Genomic DNA, 18,993 nt, shown 5'->3' on the forward strand with positions numbered 1-18,993 from the left:
TAATAGGCCCAAACATCAGACAGAAATTCACACACACACATATATATATTGGATAAATTAAATAAATCACATAGTTTTAAAGTAAAATTAAAATTTATTCCTTAAAAGTTTATAATTATAAAAATTTCTCAAATGGATACAATAATATAAGTATTAATACATTAAAAAGAGGATCAGACACATGCACTGATACATTAGAGAGTCGGATACATGCTCTATGTGTTGATACATTAAAAAGAGGGTCGAATACATTATTGGAGGATCCGAATACATTAATGCCAAAAACTCAAAGCGTCGATACATTGAAAAGAGGGTCGGATACATGCGCTGATACATTAAAAAGAGGGTCGGATACATGCGCTGATACATTAAAAAGAGGGTCGGATACATTAATGACATTTATGACCTAAGATGAGAAATTTTGGAGATTTGTAAAACTTATAAGGGATAATGGTAATAAGTAAACTAAAAGGTGAGATTTTTCTGTAATTTTTCCTATTTTTATATATTAATATATATTATACATAACATATACATGTTGATATATTATAAATATTTGGTTATACAAATTTAATTTTTTTTATAGACGACAGAACAAATATATAATTGGAAAAACTACATAAATGAATCATAAAATTTAAAAGAATTACAAGTTTATACTCAAAATTTAAAGTAATTATATAGTGTATTGGTATCATTATGACTGATAATTTTCTCTAATTAGTATAATATACTGTATTGACATCATTAAGACTGATAATTTTATTTAATTTGATACTAAATCTCTCTCTCTCTCTCTCTCTCTCTCTCTATATATATATATATATATATATATATATATATATATATATTGGTATCATTAAGGTTTCTTGTTTAGAAATTATTCATTTGTCAATGATACTATAAGAGTGTAGGTATATTCTTGTGCTATCAGTAAGATTTTTTTATTTAGAAATTACTCATAAGTCAATGTTATTGTAAGAGAGAGTGTGTATGTGTGTGTATATCTCTCTCTCTCTCTCTCTATATATATATATATAATATATATATATAAAATTTAGTATCAATTAAATGAAATTATCATTTTTAGTGATACCAATATAGTATATGGTATTGATTTAATATCAGTTAAGCAAGCTTATTAGTCTTAATAATAGCAATACATTATATGATACTGATTTACTATCGTTAAACGAAATTAGTTAGAGGAGTATATAATATTATCATTTAATGGAGTTTGCTTGTAAAGGGATGTATATTTATAATTATTTTATTTTATGCGATATTTGCATGATTCCGCCTATAAAATTTGTCCCAAAATTTAACTTGAAATAATGGTAAGACAATGTTTTCAGCCATTGGGCCAATATTTCCTTGTGAAAGGCCCAAATTTGTAATTCAAATATTTTGTACTCCCTCCGTCCTGTATTATTTGTTATGTTTTTTATTTATAGAGTTAAATTTTAAGAATTTTGATTAACATTTTAAGAAGTATTTTTTATCACAATTATATGCAAAAAATTGCAATTTATAGTACTTTTTATATAGTTTTTAAATATCTAATTTTTCTGTTGAAAATATTGAATTAATATAATCTAATTTATCTTTGAAAATTTATTAAATTGAATTTCGAAAAGCGCAACATGACAAATAAAAATGAACGGTGAAAGTAAAATTTAGGGACGATTGAATGGGTTAATCACTATATGAATTTTTTTACCTTATAAACAAGATTAATTTATGCTCAACAACTTATGTTTGATGATTAACAATAATTTTTTAAAATAGAAATAAAGAAAATAAAAAATTCAAGACCACTTTTTATGGAGGTCATTTTTCCACAAATCATCCCATCAAAAGAGAGTTAAAGTGCAATATTTTACAATTATTCCTTTTTAGACAGTTATTCAATAAATGGTCTTGTTTTATTTATAGTTTTGCCATTCAATAAAGGAAAAATGGTATATAATAGCAAATTAATAACCTAAAATAAATAGAGCAGCTAGGATTTGATTTTAATTGTGCTCCATAGCAAACGTTTACAAAAAATTGTCAGGCGCCTCTCTCCCAAATATCTCGCTCGCCCCTCTCCTCCAATCTCTTGCTCGGTTCCTCACTTTTTATACACACACAAGTTTATAAAAAAATGTTTCTAATTGTATAAAGCAGAGAAAATTGTATAAATACATATATTTTTGTTCCCCTCTCTCCCCTCTTCCAGATCTCGCTCGCCACCCTCGTCTTTCTCACTTATACAAACAGAAGCAAAAATTATAAATTGCGTTTCTGTTTGTATAAAGCGTGAGAAAATTGTATATACACATGCAAGTACATATATTTTCGACCTATACACTTATAATTATACAATAAAAATATTCTCCTGCCCAGTTTCTTTTACCTTTCTCTATTTCTCATTTTATATAATTTTCAAATTGTATCTAATTTCTCTCTTTCTCGTTTTATACAATTGGATTTAATTGTATATTCCTTGTCAAGTCTCTTTTGTCTTTCTATCTTTCTCATTTTATACAACTTCAAATTGTATATAATCGTTCTATACACTTATAATAATACAATTCGTTTTATACACTTCGTTTTTATACAGTTCTCTGCCCAAGTGTCTTTCTCTTTTTGTGTTTTATACACTTCGTTTTATACAATTTATTTCAACTGTATATATATATATATATCAAATTACACAGTTTCTATGTTTTCTATGGAGCGCAATTATGCAAACTTTCCTATAGCATACAAACATGAATTTTTTATTTGCTATATGTGAAAGTTGCCCTTTAATAAATAGAATAAGCTTGAGTCACTTAACCAACAAATAAATATATTCTAGTATTTATTATTATTATTATTGTTGTTGTTGTTTTCTTTTTAGTGCTATATCAGCTAAATACTAATTAGCTATTATCATTATCATATGCATAATTAGATGATGTTCTATTATTTTTTCAAAGTAAAACTAGATCATACTGAACTTAAATTATACATAAACCTCACCGATGAATTAACTCATTGAGTAAACCTATACTTAAACTTTATTTATTATCAACTTAAGATGACTTAAAATAATTTTTTTTTTAAAAAAACTTAACAGATAAAAACATAATAAATTCACATAATTGATCGTAACTTATGAAATTAATTTTTAAAAAATAATATGATATATTGATTCCTTTTTTCTGTCATTTTCTTCAATTTCCACTATTTTCCTCTTATAAGTGTGATATGACAATGAAACATGCTTTGTCTCTTAACAAAATGCACAAAACAAAGCCAAAGACCTTTCAGGTGTGGGTTTGTCCCCCCCCCCCAACCCCTCTTTTTGATAAAAATGATATTTTCGATTTAATCAGATCAATTGAATTCAATATTTTTAATATAAAAATATAATACACAAAATATTTTTTAAAAAAAAATTATTTGATTCAAAATAGATAGAGTTTGAGAAAAAAAAATAATAAATTCTGAAAGTTATAATTTTATATTATGTCATACCATTTCTATTACTTCAAAATTATTCTTTCGGGAAGGGTGGAGGTTCACGTAACTCTAATGAGATAAGACTGTCCGGCATGCCAGATATGAGTTTTCTTATATCTCCTAGTCAGTAAAAAAAATATACTTTTTTTCGAGCAAATTGTTTACCAAAAAAAAAAAAATACAAATATCAAGATCTTGCTCCCATAAACCTAAACAGAAGCTCCAATTATAGGAAAGATACTCAATATCTACCTTACCTTACTTTTATCTCTCTCTCTCTCCAAATAAGCAAAGCAATAGGAGATATTTATAAGTTTTACGGGAAAAAGTCTGAAAAATATTTTAATTTTGGTTAAAATTATTGTAACGATATTAAACTCTACGAAGAACCTTTTATCCCCTAAATTATCTGACTGTATTTTAAAGTTATATATGTGTTCACGTGAACATCATAAATATTGCATCATTTTAAATAGTAATGCGAGTCTAAGTGGACATATATATACCTTTAGAATACAGTTTAAAAAATGCAGAGCGGTAAAAGGTCTTTCATAAAATTTGGTATCATAACATCAATTCCAATCAAAATTGAAGTATTTTTCACGCCTTTTTTCCTAAGTTTTAATGTACGAAATTTGGTAAAATTCGATCATTTAATATATGTCATATTATTAAAAAAATTCACCATTACAAAAATTAAATTCATAACTCATTGCTAACATTTGAAGTTGTTTTGTTGGAATACATAATTAATAATCCAAATCTTGAATTTGTTTTAGGGTGGTTTGATTATAATATATATCCTATATTTTTCTATGAATAATTATTCAATATCCAAAATTTGTAGGTGAATTAGTTTGAATTTGGATGCATCAATTAACTTCGAGTATTAAAGAAGACTTATTGGTCTTTATATATCTAGTCTTCCATTATTTTAGTCAAAAACATTTTTTTTCTAGTCAAACAATAGTACAATTGTTGTTAAAATAGCACCATTTCTATTACTATTTTTATTTTGTTTTTTGTTTGCACTAGTTAAAATTACATCTTTCACATATGAGGGTAAATAAGACTATTTTAGTTATAATATTATTGAGCCGAGTAAAGTATTAAAGAGTTTTATTTGAGATTTAGGTCTAATTAGTTATTATTAAAAAGGTGTAAAAATTAGAAAGAACGGATATCCAAATTATGTTGAAGCTTAATTAATTGGTTGTCGGTTATCTCTCATCTTCATTCTCGTTTCTAGTATCTCATTCCCTTTTGATTACCTTCTCCCTTAGTATTATCTCCTCAGTTAATATTGTTTTTACCTAAGTTTTTTCGTATTCTAAGTTGTAATTTGAGTTCGATGATTATAAATACATTATGTTTTGAAAATTATGTATGTAGATTGTAGTGTTAAATTTATTTTTTCACTGAATGTTTGGTATCTGTTTTGGGCCCTAACTAATTCAGATTCACGTCAAGAAATCTCACTTTGATGGATGTGACTTTTTTTTTTTTTTGGATTTTTCGCTGATGTTAGATACCAGCTTTGGGACCATACTTTTCTAAATTTACATCAGAAAATTCCACTCTATAGATAAAACACTTTCTATTAAAAATAACTTCGTGTCATAAACTCAAACTCAAACTTCCTATTGAGGATGAAAAAAATATTATACATATACTTTTCAAGATTATCCTCTAATAACCAAATAAATTGATAAAATCAAGCATTTCCAACCTACCAAGCCATTACATAAATGGAAATACAACTTGAGTAATAGAATGGGGCTAATAATAAATCATTGTCTCTTTTTATTATAAATTAAAATTAATTAAAGATACTAATTGATATCAAAATGTTGGGCAACTAATGATTAGTAGATAATGTTGACAAAGTTACATAACAATAATTGTAGATTAGTAGAAAATGTATAGTTAATGACTTAATGGAAATGTTTAACCAATTTCCATTTTTAGAATAAAATATAAAAAATTACAATATATATATATATATATATATATATATATACATATATATATATTTATTTTATAGTTATTATAAATATCTTTTATCGATCGACTAAATGTGTAACTTAGACAAATATAAGAAAAGAAGAGGCTAATTACAATGTATGAGAAAAAAGGAGTAGCCAAGAAAGCAATTCATGTGGCCCATTATTTCTTGTCATTATCTCAATTGGTCCATTGATATGATTTCAATAATTTTTTCACCTTATTTTTTCCTTCAACTTTTTTGTGTATCACTCAATTACACTTAACACAAATTTGATCAAAATCTTGATCTATTTTCCCCCCCTCTAGCCATGTCAAGTAGTGATATTAGGGGCAAAGATTTGGCCGAGGGATCGTCAAGATCCCCAGGTCGTGATCAACCCCCTAGTCGATACGAATCTCAGAAAAGACGAGATTGGAACACTTTCAATCACTACTTGAAGAATCAAAGGCCACCAATCCTTCTTCCCCATTGCCATAGCAACCACGTCCTAGAGTTCCTCCGATACCTAGACCAATTTGGAAAAACAAAAGTTCACTTACTGGGTTGTATGTTCTACGGTCAACCTGACCCACCAGCTCCCTGTACTTGTCCATTGAGACAAGCCTGGGGGAGCCTGGATGCGCTCATAGGCAGGCTTAGGGCTGCCTATGAAGAGAACGGTGGGTCAAGTGAGACCAACCCATTCGCAAGCGTTGGGATTCGAGTTTATTTGAGGGAAGTTAAGGAGTGTCAAGCCAAGGCACGTGGCATTGCTTATAAGAAGAAACAAAAGAAGTTGGCTAATAGCCCAAGTAAGGGAGATCATGATGATGCAAGTTGTCCAGGATTTCTCACATTTTCTTGATTATAAAATGGTAAAATCTTTCACAATGCTTTTACCACTTCATTAAGATAGTTAATTTGTCACTTCGATCGCTTGTCTATTTTTTTTAATAATATATATGAGAAGTAAGATATGTTTAGAATTTACGGATAAAGTTATATATGATTTCAGCAGAATTGAATCAATAATTTTGACCTATTTTTTTTTTATGATTTAAAAAATTATTTAACCATTTAATAATTTATCTAAAATTTGCAACATGATAAAAATTTATAATTCAAAAACTCATAAGCTGAAAATCTCGGATTCGTTTCCAAATTCAATTAGGTTTTTTCAATCTCCAAATGATGATAAGAAATTATCTATAACCTAGTGGGAGATAAAAGTATTAAAACTCAAACCCTAGAAATTAATTCTAGTGTTATACAACTATAAAACTCTAGTTCTTGGTATATACTTGGGTTCAAATCTCTATTTCTACGTCTTTAATAATAAAAATGACATATATTTGGTTCAAATATTAGAAAATGAAAAAAAATTATTTTTTAGTCTTTAACTTTTAAATGAGATTATTACATAATTCAATATTATAACTAAAACTACCTAGAAAATATAAGTCTTGCAAAACAATTTTTTAAAAAGTCTCTTCAGATATTTGCTATATATATTTTTTTTAAGCCGCATAAAGTCTACTAAAGAGAGAAGCGTTTTTTATCCGTATCGATTTAATTTTTACATCTCACCTTAAAAGTTTTTAGTTATTAATGAAGAGATTCTATTTATCTTATCATACTCTTTGACGATCAACTTTCGAAAATTTAAAAACTATGACAAAAGAAAAAAGAATTTGATACATGTGAAGTAGTCAAAGGTCAAGAATTTAGCCCTTCAATTTCCTAACTTTTTGCCATGAATAAATATGTCTGCTGTAAACAATTCCCAGATACTTGGTACTTTATTTTTTTGTAATTAAGCGTGATTAATTTGGATTTACATCGAAAAATTCTACGAGGTAGAAAACTCCAACTAGAGGTGGCTCTTTTTTCCAGGTTTACAAATGGAAAATTAATAAATTTGTAAGAACGTATTTTCTAAATATATCATTATATTTATGCGACTATACAATATTTGAAAATATAGTGTCTTAAACATGCATTTGTATAACTATAAGAGTTATTAAATATCTTATATATATTATCAAATTAGATTAATTATAGAGACTAGAGAGCTATCTCTTATTATCATCATCATTATTATTATTATTATTATTATTATTATTATTATTATTATTGATAATATTGATCTGATTGTGTGAACAATTATATTCCATGTGTGGATACAAATTAAAATCATAAATATTTTCATGAATCAATGTGGTTCTTGTTCACCCTGCACCCTGCATTTTATTATGGGATAATTATTGGATTGAATTATTCAATCATCTAAGTTTAAAAAAAACATATAAAATATATTATAGCATATATGGTATACTAAATATACACATAGTTGTGTACATATAATGATGCATTATATAATGTGTATATTTCAACGATGTTAGTAAATTAGTTAATCGAAAAGGATTCAGGATATATATTCGAAATAATTCTTTATGAGAAATGGGATATTGTTCATTGAAAATTTCATGATTTGAGACATTTCACGTACGTAGAAACCATATGGATATTAAAAACAATTGTTTAACTTAATTAGTATTTAAGTTAATATGTTATATAATCTCACATTAATGAGCACTTAAAATTCATCTTATTGAAGGACAAATTTTGAAATTTTGCATCTGAATTATAATGTTTAAAATTGTCCTTTAGCATCTTTACAAGATTGCTTACTGTGTATATTGGATCTTGTGGGGCATTACACTTATTTACTCAGATTGTTCTAGTACATTTTTAAAAAAATTAAATATATGTATATATATATATTGCATGCATAATTGGTTTTTTCAAATAAATATTTTCTTCATGACATGCAGGTAGTTTTTTTTTTGTTGTTGTGTGTAATAATATATGTAACAACAATAATGAGATATAGGTCATATATTTGAGTCGTAAAAATACGTGCTAATGTTTGTATAGGACATATTCCTTAGGGACTTTAAACTCTGTGTAAATACGAAATGCTTTGTGCATCGAGCTACTCTTGACAATAGTGACATGATATAGTCATATAGAAGGGAATTATCACCAACGGTTATGTTAATCGTACTGTAAATAATTGATACTACTATAAGCTAAGGTTGTAGCGAACTACTAGTAATTACTCATTTATCCTTTAATATCAAAGGTTTTGGATTCGAGTTTTAAGTATAACAATTGCATTTGATATGAGTGTTTTACTACCAGAGTGAGGGGAAGCTTTCTGACGTAAATTTAAATTAGTCGAACTTTAAAAGTAAATATCGAATATCGAATGGGGAAGGTTAATTATAAGTAGAATAACAGTATTTTACCACCTTACAGAAATTAATGTTTAAACAAGCTGTTTGTATATTACAAATATATAAGCATTTTAAAATTGGATCAAGGGCAGCTTAATTATTATTAATCTGTTGCTTTTTGAGTAGTAATCATCCCCATATAGAGATTTTCCATTGAGCTAGGTGAAAATTTTGAGATTTAACTTATTTGATTTACTAAATTCGAAATTAATTATTTAATGTCTACTTATATTGTTAATTTTTAAAACTTGTTTATTATTGTATATATAACTTTAACTCTATTTTAATGGTCATACATATATGCATGTGTATTCTTTCTAAATCCATAGAACATAATTATATAAGTCTTAAACATCATTAATATAAGAAATATTATGTTACCTTAACTTATTATAGTAGTTAATTTATCTTATTAAAAGATTACAAATTAACATATTGTAAGGAGACAAACTTATATGGTGTAATTTTTTTTTCACATCGTCCATGTATATATGTATAACTTAAACTCTTTATTTTTAGAGTCGGGATTCATGAGCGCTATCAATGTAGAATTTTGTGAACTATCATAACCTAAAAAGTAGAATAACAATTTGTTCTAAGGATGCATTATTTATTAATGAAATAAAACTTTTATATAGTCGGTCACTCGGTCTATCTAAATTAAATTCTTATTTTTACTAATATAATTATTACATTTCATGAGCAGGATTTTGCGTGGATAAAAGGGATTTGCTACATAAAGTGGAAGAGTTTTATTGCTAATCAGAGTCACCATTAGCAATAATCATTTTAAAATTAATATTACTTTATTATATATAATGTTGTTCTATAGAGGCCTTAAAAGTTGTTTGTGTATTCTAAACTCTTTTATACAAGTGAGTTTTTTTCTATTTACTAGGCCAATTAATTGAAAGTTTATCTTCTTTTTTTTTTTGGTTAAATAAAGTAATTTTATTATTTTCTCGGTCCCTAATTACTTGTTCATTTTTTTCTATTATAGTTGTCATTAATTACTTGTTCATTTTGACAAATCAAGAAAGGATAAATTTTTTACCTATTATATCCTCAATTAAATGACTAATTACTTTGAAAATATCATAACTAATAGGGGTAAAATTGTAAACTCACTACGTCATTAATTATTTTCTTAATAAATATGTCAATTTTCAAAAGTGGACAAGTAAATGAAGACAGAGGGAATACTGAGCAATAAAGTTTCCCCAAACTGATATTTTCAAGAAAGACACGAAAGAGAAGAATGTAAAATGATATTTCAATATACTATATATAAATATAAGTTTAGCATGCATATCAAGAGGAATTTTTTAAAAAAAATTTTAAGTTTAAATTCACGTCAGAAAATTTTAATTCACTTAGATAAAAAAATACTCTTATCAAATAAATTGTTATACCTAAAACTCGACCGATCCACTAAATAACAAGCTATATATAATCAAATTTCTTTCTTATTGTTGTTGTTGGACAATTTATGTTGATTTTCTTTGGTAACTATAGCCCCATGAGCACAAATTTGTGCATCTTTATCGGTTCTTCATTGATAATATTATATTCAATATTTAAAATTCATTAAATAAGATTATGATTTTCTTAATAGCTCAAACTTTCAATTCAATGTTATAAATTTTGAAATAAAGTTATCGATCTAACAAGCTCGTTATAACTATGTAGGTATATTTTTATTTTTAAACAAGCTTACAATCCTAAGATCAAATATATGATGAACGCATGTATTAGGAAAAAAAAGACATGAGACATTAATTAATAAAGACTATAGATAAGTTAGTTGCTTTTGAAATTGCAAATTTATGATTTTTTTTGATTTGGATAATATATCTGATTTTATTGAAAATATTTCATGAAGTTTTAATGTTTAGTAGGATCTTAATTTGAGGCAAATTTAAGTTGATTTCCAAACTGAAAACTTGACATTACAAATAACTTTATTTTTAATCGTTCTATAAAAGTTTATATATATATATATATTTTTGACCTTCTCTAATGACTCAAACGCACAATTTTAAAGTTAAAACTAGAGTACGCTTATTATTAAGCAACTTCCTCTTATTGATTGCAAATGACTTTATTTGTGTATATTCCAAATGTATATCCATTTATTTCCTCTCTCTCACTATATATGTGAATATTTGAATATGATATATACAATATTCAATGTGATATACACATGTTATATCGACAAATTTTAAATATGAAATTTGAATCAATATAAATCACCTTCAATCTCGCTCAAATTTTATATTATTTCATTAAGATATTATTAATCAATATCAACCACATCTATCATTGTTTATTGTTATTTATTTTTATAATTAAAGATGTTAGGAACGTTAACGTTGAATTAACACGTGAATAAAAATATTTATAGAATTTGTTTGAATCGATTATGAATCAAAATCAAACTAATTTAACGATTTAAGATCAAAATGAAATCGAATCAAAATATCAAACTCATGTATACGCATCAATTTTGATTTGATTTAATTTAATTGTTTGATTAAAAATAAATAAATAAAGGAGGACAAAATTAAATTTCTTTTTCCCTACGAAAACAAAGAAATAAAGTAGAAAGGGCCATTTGTAGCCCAAAGTATACTTCCGCTCCCACACTCGACCCGCTTTCACTATTTTTTGCTTCGAAAAAACTGTACTGCTCGTTCGCCGGTGCTCCTCGTCGGAATCCGTTTGATTTGCTGCCGGTATCTGGTTATACATCTCTCTATCTCTCTCTTCTACGCTTCATTAGTTTGATTTTCGCATTCTCGCTGTTAAAGTCGCTTAAGTAGTCAGTGAAATTGATTTGAACTTGATTCTGATCGTATTTTATCTTTATTTGGCTAAAATTATGAATCTGATGCTGTTGTTGTGAACTTAGCATTGTTATTTTGTGAGTGTTCGATTGTTGACATAGTTAGGTTTGCTGATTTGTTTCAAATGATAAATTTGTCAATTGGTACTTTATTTAGCAACTTGTTTAGAGCTACTGAGAGGAACTAGGAAAGCTGGATTTTTCTCTAGTTCCTCCATAAAATGGTAGTTTGAAGGATAAAGATGAAACATGGTAGGGTTTTGAGCTCCCTACTCCTACCCCGTTTTTAATTTCTGCATTTTAGAAAAATATCCTAATTTGAGATGAAATCTAGTTTTATCTATCTTTGGCTTAAGTTATGAATCTGATGCTATCATCACGAACTTAGCATTGTTAGTTTGTGGGTTTTCTATTGTTGACATACTTAGGTTTGCTGGTTTGTTTCAAATAATAAATTTGTGATTGATACTTTATTTAGTACCTTGTTTGGAGCTACATCGAGGAACTTGGAATGGAGTTTCTTTTGTTTTCTAGGTTTCTCCATTTTCCCCATAAAATGGTAGTTAGAAGGATAAAGAGGAAACTTGGTGGGGTTTGAGCTCTTTATTCCTACCTCCATCTTTCTGGTTTTCCTGAAAGTGTATATGATTATATACCTTATAAAAATGAGGAATATTGAACACCCTTACACTGTCTAGCAGATCTTATCTAAGTTCACTCTGGTAGTAGACAGTGAATTACTTATTTGACCTATGTTTTGTTGCTAGCGTTGGGATGCGATTCCCTTGGTGGTTCTTTATAAATAAAAAAAGAGGAGAAAAATCAGTTCCCTTACTGGTTAAAGATCTATGGTAGGCTATAGCAGGTGGCCTTGTGATATGTCGAGATGTACACAAGCTGACCGTTATACTAAATAATTGGGAAAATACAAAATGTAGATAGAGAATTAGAGAAGTACGAAATGTTTGGCAATTGATTCTTGTCCTTTGCAGTTTTGGTTAATTTTGTGTTCATGGTTCAGAATGATTCTTCAACATCTAAAGTAAATTGGACAGACCCAGAATTAAGTCAATGACTCCCAATCTCTAATAGCGCCTTCCCTTGGCTCGTTACTTTTCAGGGTCTCTATTGAAGACTAGCATATAATCCAATGGGTGATAGTCAATACTCTTTCTCACTTACTACTTTCAGGTAGGGATTTATGGGAGCACCATATGCATATCAATCTATACATACCTTTTCTTCCTTTGACTACAATTTCTCTAAACATGGTTTGTTGTGCAATAGTCCATCTGGAAAGCTGGTTCAGATTGAACATGCCTTGACAGCAGTTGGATCGGGTCAAACATCACTGGGGATCAAAGGTAACTCAAGTTATAATAAAGGGATCTTTCATGTCTCTAGATACTTGAGTGTATGAAAACTAGCAATCTCCAATTCTTCCAGCCATTATGTTGGTCAGTGTCAAGTCAAAAATCCACAAATAAATTTATTTAGAGCATGCTGGAGATGGTAGCTCTTGATTATTTCAAATTAGGTCTTGTCCGTTTTACTAATTATAATTGATTTGGATCTCAATGGATATAGATGATGCTATCAGATCCTGTTTGAGGCCTTTCATTTAGTCAAGAGTGTACATTTGTAATGTGATGGATGTATCCTGCTATAATCATAAAAAGGATTCTTGTAGTTAAGTTGGATAATTGTGTTTTCTTTTTTATTTGACAATAAATTTTTAGTTCTTATAGTGATTTTTACATTTATAATTGGATGATTGCAGCCGCTAATGGTGTTGTAATTGCAACTGAGAAGAAACTACCATCCATTCTGGTTGATGAAACATCTGTAAGTATTTCTCTTTAGGTCATCCTTCACTGTCTACTCATGAGTCCTGACTGATTGTACTTGTTGTTGACAAAGCAGTGGTGTGACCTCTTTATGGTTTCATCTAGATTGCTAGAATTTATAGTTTTGATCCTTGGGGTGACTCAGTGGTTTGGGCTTGGGCTTCCATGTTGGAGGTCTCAAGTTCGAAACCCCTTGCCAGCGAAAGCAAGGGTTTGTCTTCTGGGTCGAGCTCGTCGAACTCGGCTTGCCTAGTGTGGGTTACCTCTCCTGTGTGGTTTGCAAACTATTGCATAGGAGCGAGAGTTTTACCCTGTACACAACCAAAGGGTAGCGGCTGCGGTTTCCTTGTCATTAAAAAAAAGAACTTATATTTTTGTGTTTATTTCTAGTAACCAGTCAGTAGGAATTTCTTAGATGTTAAGATTGTAACTGCTATGGAGAATAAGTCCCCAAATATCTGATATACCGGCGTTCAACATATTAGCACGTGCATTCAAAGTCATGGTTGTTGGTCTTAAATGATTCTTCTCTTTACTGTAGAACTGTGGATCTCCTTCTTCCTGTTTTCTTGTTTGTATTAGTACTTTAGTAGTAAGCATCGTGACAACTGCTTTGTTTTGGAATTCATAGTTAATTCAATAAATTTCTCACTTTTTCGATGTATATCCCTTAACACTTCTCATAGTAACCATCTTCTTACCCTCTCTTTTATATGTATAATTCAGGTGCAAAAGATTCAGACTCTGACACCAAATATTGGAGTAGTTTACAGGTGAGATCCTTTTATATTTGCTGGCTCCAATTATCCTCTTCACATTCCAGGATATGAGAATGTGCGGTGAACATGGCTAGAGTTTTATGTGAAACTGTCTTCAGATTTGAATGACCATTCTTTGTGGTGGGTGAGCTCTTTTGTTGGCTTAATAATTGACCTAGTTCACAGTTTCTATTCTCACATGTTTAAGGTCAACCATGAAATGACTAGAGATTCATTTCAATAAAATGAACTTTTATTTTCAACTATATAAAAAATTGAGGTGAGGCTCTTGGATGTTTATTCACATTTGACCCAGTGAATCACACTTACAATTGATAGATCATGGAATTCAGTTGCAGAATTTCCATGAAAAGAATGTGCAAGTTCAATTAATCATCCCAATTCAATATTATTTATAATGAGCAGTGAAAATGTGATTTTGTGCATATTCTCCCTACCTTAGCTCCTTAGTTTGATGAAACCAGCTTGCACATATTTAATTTTACATTCCTCAATTTTTCTAGTGGGCAAGGCATATTCTTGATTGACACTTGTGATCTTTGTTGCAGCGGCATGGGCCCTGATTCTCGAGTTTTGGTGCGAAAAAGTAGAAAGCAGGCTGAGCAATATTATCGACTCTATAAAGTATGAATTCGTTTTTACCATTACTAAGATTAATTTTTGTTGTGTTTGGAGTTTCTGTGTGATATGATATCCTAACCAGTATGCTGGTATTTGGTACAATTATCTTAAAAATTAACATTTAACATAATTAGGACATTGAAGGAGTATATGAGAGTATGTTATCTTGATATTGTTGTTGTCAAGAGTACATTTTTCCCTTGCTTTCTGGGAGCAGATGTGTGTTTTTCCTCCTTTTTCCTTTTTCAACTAGGAGAAGTATGGTCAGTGAAGATTCATAAAGCCAATCCAACTCGTTAGGGATATGTGCATAGTAGTTGTTGTTGTGTCCTTTTTCAACTAAATGTAATATTACTGGTGTTGCATCAGGCCTGTTAGATGTTGATTCTTTAAGCATAACTTATATATACTATTTTTGCCTAATGTGTCTTTATATAGGAACCTATACCTGTCACACAACTGGTGAGGGAAACTGCTGCTGTCATGCAGGAATTCACCCAATCAGGGTAACTGCTGTTTCATATCATAATTCACTGAACTTGGAGTGTTGTATATTAGCAATTTGCATCATTTACTTGTTTATTCTTTTTAAGTCGTTTTATTTCTGTTGTTATTATCTTATGAGGCTGAATGACACATTTTGTGGCTTGTCAAACATTAACTTTGATATTTTTCTTATTTAAGTGATGTGGTTGGCCTCTCTTAGTAGTATGGTCAATCATCATTATGATATATTTACTGGTAAAGGTCGAAGGAAGTCGGCCTATTATTAGTTGATTTGACACCATTGAAATTCATTAAGCACATTGCTTTGCTACTATTGTTAAATGTGGGAGCTTTTGGCTAATATGGTGATACATATTTGCCTCAAATGGTAGAAAAAATGGCCCGTACTGTAGTGTGTGTAATCAATTGAAAGCATCGTTGCCCTCATTTTTTAGTGGAACCTTGTTTACACAGTTGTAGTTGAAGGAATGCAATCTTTAAAACTTGTATGTTGGTGTTGGTAGTAAAAATTTTGGAAAGAAGCAGCAGCTTTATCTTGTATGTGAATATCATGTGAGAAGGGAAGAGAGTGAAAATACTGCTACAATTTTTACCTTCTTGTGTTCTCGGTTCTCTGTGTTCTTCGTTAGTATTTATTCCACTTCTCCATTCTCTGTTTTGCTTGGGTTTCAAAGTATCAGTTGGAAAGCACGCTGCTCATGTTATGAAACTAAACTAGATTTCCTTGATTCTTTAACAGTTTGTGATTCTTAATGTCAGATACACAAGGAGGAGTCATCCTGTGTAGTCTTATTCTTGCAATCTCTTAATTCTATCTATTCCTTTTCTTTTTCTTCTATATACAGTGGTGTAAGGCCATTCGGTGTTTCACTCTTGGTTGCGGGGTATGATGACAAGGGTCCTCAACTGTATCAGGTATATTATCTACCTCTTTGTTCTGGTGTTCACTTGTCTTTTTCTGTCCTTTAATGTTATTATGGTGCATATGAGCTACTTACCTAATGTTGTTTGGTCTATACATTCATTCCCATGCTTCACCTGTTACTTCTCTCACTTGATTATGGTAGAGAACACCTCTTTGTATGACCTGTTTAACCTATAAGGGGTCTTTATTTATGATACTAGAAATGTTTAAATATTCAGTTTATTTTTCTCATTTAGGTGGATCCATCAGGTTCTTACTTCTCTTGGAAGGCCTCTGCTATGGGGAAGAATGTGTCCAATGCAAAGACATTTCTAGAGAAGAGGTAAGTTATTATGGAATTATGTTGTACTCCAACCACAGGTACTCTATTCCAAAAGTTGCACTTCAAACACAGATCGAGTTATAGAACATACCATTAGAAGTAATAAGGTTCTCCTTGGTCACTATTTTGTGAATTGAACTCTGCAAATTTTTGGTATATCCCATAACACTATACTAACTTCTGATAATGCCCGCAACCATCCAATTCCACATAATCCTTTTTCGGCAATAAACATTCTCCATCTTTAACTATTCATGTTCTTAATACCACATTATATCCTTGTGCTTCTGTTTTTTAACCAGAAGTTGGAAAGTGGTTGAGACATTTGATTTGCTGTGGCAACATTCTCCATAGGTAACACATTTTGGTTATATATTATAGTGTGAGTATAACTTTGTATTAGTTGTGGAGGTAAAACTGGTGAGCAAGGAACCTGCATCATTTTACAATAATTAAGTTAGGTATAATTTAGGAGTAGAAGACAGCCAGCAGAGCCTAGTGTGTCAGTTATATCCTCTCTTTGTATTCTTGCAAGTGTTCGAGTAAAAGATTCCTTGTGCCCTTGGTTAATAAATTTGAATCATCTTAATCTCATCAGTTATCATCCATTATGATTCATTGATTCTTATTACACTTCAATGTGCCATCACCAAGTAAGGATTCAGTGTGTTATGTGTAATTCTCAACAACCTTTATGATGAGATACGGGTCGGAGGGTGGTGAAAATGGGTAACAGAGTGTGGTCTAGGGTAGTCTCTACTATGAATTCATGGGATAATAAAGCTGCAAGTTTCACATGAAAGAGGTGGTGATAACTGATGATGTTCCTGAAACAAGCGTTCACCAGTGAGCTTTTGCTAATTGCTGGCTGATAGTATCAGCCACTGGTGGTTAGAATTGTTGAAACTCTCTTAGCCCCAGAGGCCAGAAGGATGTGAAGTATTTTTCCTTTTCGACCTGTAAAATGTTGCCCACATTGTTCCAATAAAAAATGACTTATCATGTTACTTGCCAACTAATAGCCAATCTGAAGTGGCTTTTATGTTTACTGGTGAATTTTTACTTGCTTTCAAAATTGATATTCAAGTGTCTGCCAGGTACACGGAGGAATTGGAACTTGATGACGCTGTACACACTGCTATACTGACCCTGAAGGAGGGGTAAGCATCTCAACTTTTTTCACGTTCATCTTGTTGTTGTAGTCGAATTTCTCCCCGTGTTACAATGTGTTCCTTCACATCCCTGACTTTCCTTGTAAAAGGATGTGATTCGGATGATCTGATCCCCTTTGTTATTTTTGATTCGTTGCTTAACATCAGAATCAAAACACGAGTTCCCTTGTTTGTCATCTCAAAAGTAGGATACACAGAAATTGTCATGCACTTGAACCTTAATCACTGCTCGCTCACTGCATTACACCAGAATATTTTAATCTTCAACAATAATCGTTACCTTGTGTATCCATTCAGATTTGAGGGGCAGATCTCCGGAAAAAACATCGAGATCGGCATCATTGGCAATGACAAAGTATTCAGGCAAGTGTTCTCTTGTCCTCAACTCAGAGGATGATTTTTTTTTATATGAGCTGGTTGGTTAATAAGCTATTGGTTCATTTCTTTGCAGAGTTCTCACACCAGCTGAAATCGACGATTACCTACAAGAAGTTGAATAAACTCTCTTCACGACTCGAACGTCGACAAAATTTAGCTGTCAGGAAAGAAAGCACTGATGGATTTAATGTTACAACTATCTTAAGGATCTTGTGGAACTAACTTTCTTTGCTTTGTTGAGTTTTCATTGACAGTTTGATTATGGCACATCTGTATGAGGATCTTGTTGATTTTTCTTTCTGACAAGTTTAACCTTTTATCTAAAGTAACTTAGTTATGGTTCTCATCTTTTCTTTTACCCCAAAAGCTTAATTTTATTTTTGCTAGTCATGATAGATTGATTAAATATGTAATTTCGTGACTTGCGTGTCTAAAGTAGACATGTCTCCTGAGATAGCCTTCAAAAGTAAACAGGAAACTTTAGTGTCTTGGTGCATTGAGGGGGTGTAATCTAAGTATTGTTGAACTTATTGTGGAAAAAACATCAACAATTATGTTTCAATCCCACAAGTAAAGACCAGAGAATGATTATCAATGTTAGAAAAAGAAATATGTTGTAGTGAAGCAAATACCATAATGATGACACGCACGGGCACTTGGTGTATAACATGACAATATTTTTTTTTCTAATATGCCCTTATTTAATTCTAGAAAATTTTTAGTACTATTAAGTTGTAATGCATGTTTTTTGGAACTAGAAAATATATTTATTATATTTGGGGAGTTAGCATAATATTTTAAAGTTGAAAACTAAATAGG

General features: G+C 30.0%; 2 protein-coding genes across 3 annotated transcripts; both read left to right on the top strand.

The window, feature by feature from the left end:
* The first annotated feature begins 5,574 nt into the window (after positions 1-5,574).
* On the top strand, positions 5,575-9,751 carry LOC101246185 (protein LIGHT-DEPENDENT SHORT HYPOCOTYLS 10-like). The gene is made up of 2 exons (XM_010328791.4): positions 5,575-6,354; positions 9,485-9,751. The coding sequence occupies exon 1, from the start codon at positions 5,808-5,810 to the stop codon at positions 6,342-6,344; it is 537 nt and encodes a 178-aa protein (XP_010327093.1). The 5' UTR covers positions 5,575-5,807; the 3' UTR covers positions 6,345-6,354; positions 9,485-9,751.
* Positions 9,752-11,349: 1,598 nt separating this feature from the next.
* On the top strand, positions 11,350-18,520 carry LOC101245889 (proteasome subunit alpha type-2-A). 2 transcript variants are annotated; one of them, XM_004248144.5, is made up of 12 exons: positions 11,350-11,520; positions 12,744-12,814; positions 12,911-12,987; positions 13,404-13,468; positions 14,197-14,243; positions 14,798-14,873; positions 15,309-15,376; positions 16,223-16,292; positions 16,539-16,624; positions 17,722-17,784; positions 18,094-18,159; positions 18,248-18,520. In XM_004248144.5, exons 2-12 carry the CDS (start codon positions 12,774-12,776, stop codon positions 18,294-18,296), a joined length of 708 nt encoding a protein of 235 aa, XP_004248192.1. In that variant the 5' UTR covers positions 11,350-11,520; positions 12,744-12,773; the 3' UTR covers positions 18,297-18,520. The 2 variants fall into 2 exon arrangements, with proteins under 2 accessions (XP_004248192.1, XP_010327092.1); XM_010328790.4 differs by having other exon boundaries at positions 11,356-11,513.
* The last annotated feature ends 473 nt before the right edge of the window (positions 18,521-18,993 follow it).

The sequence above is a fragment of the Solanum lycopersicum genome, chromosome 10, assembly GCF_036512215.1.
Source record: "Solanum lycopersicum chromosome 10, SLM_r2.1".
In the NCBI taxonomy this organism is placed as follows: Eukaryota; Viridiplantae; Streptophyta; class Magnoliopsida; order Solanales; family Solanaceae; genus Solanum; species Solanum lycopersicum.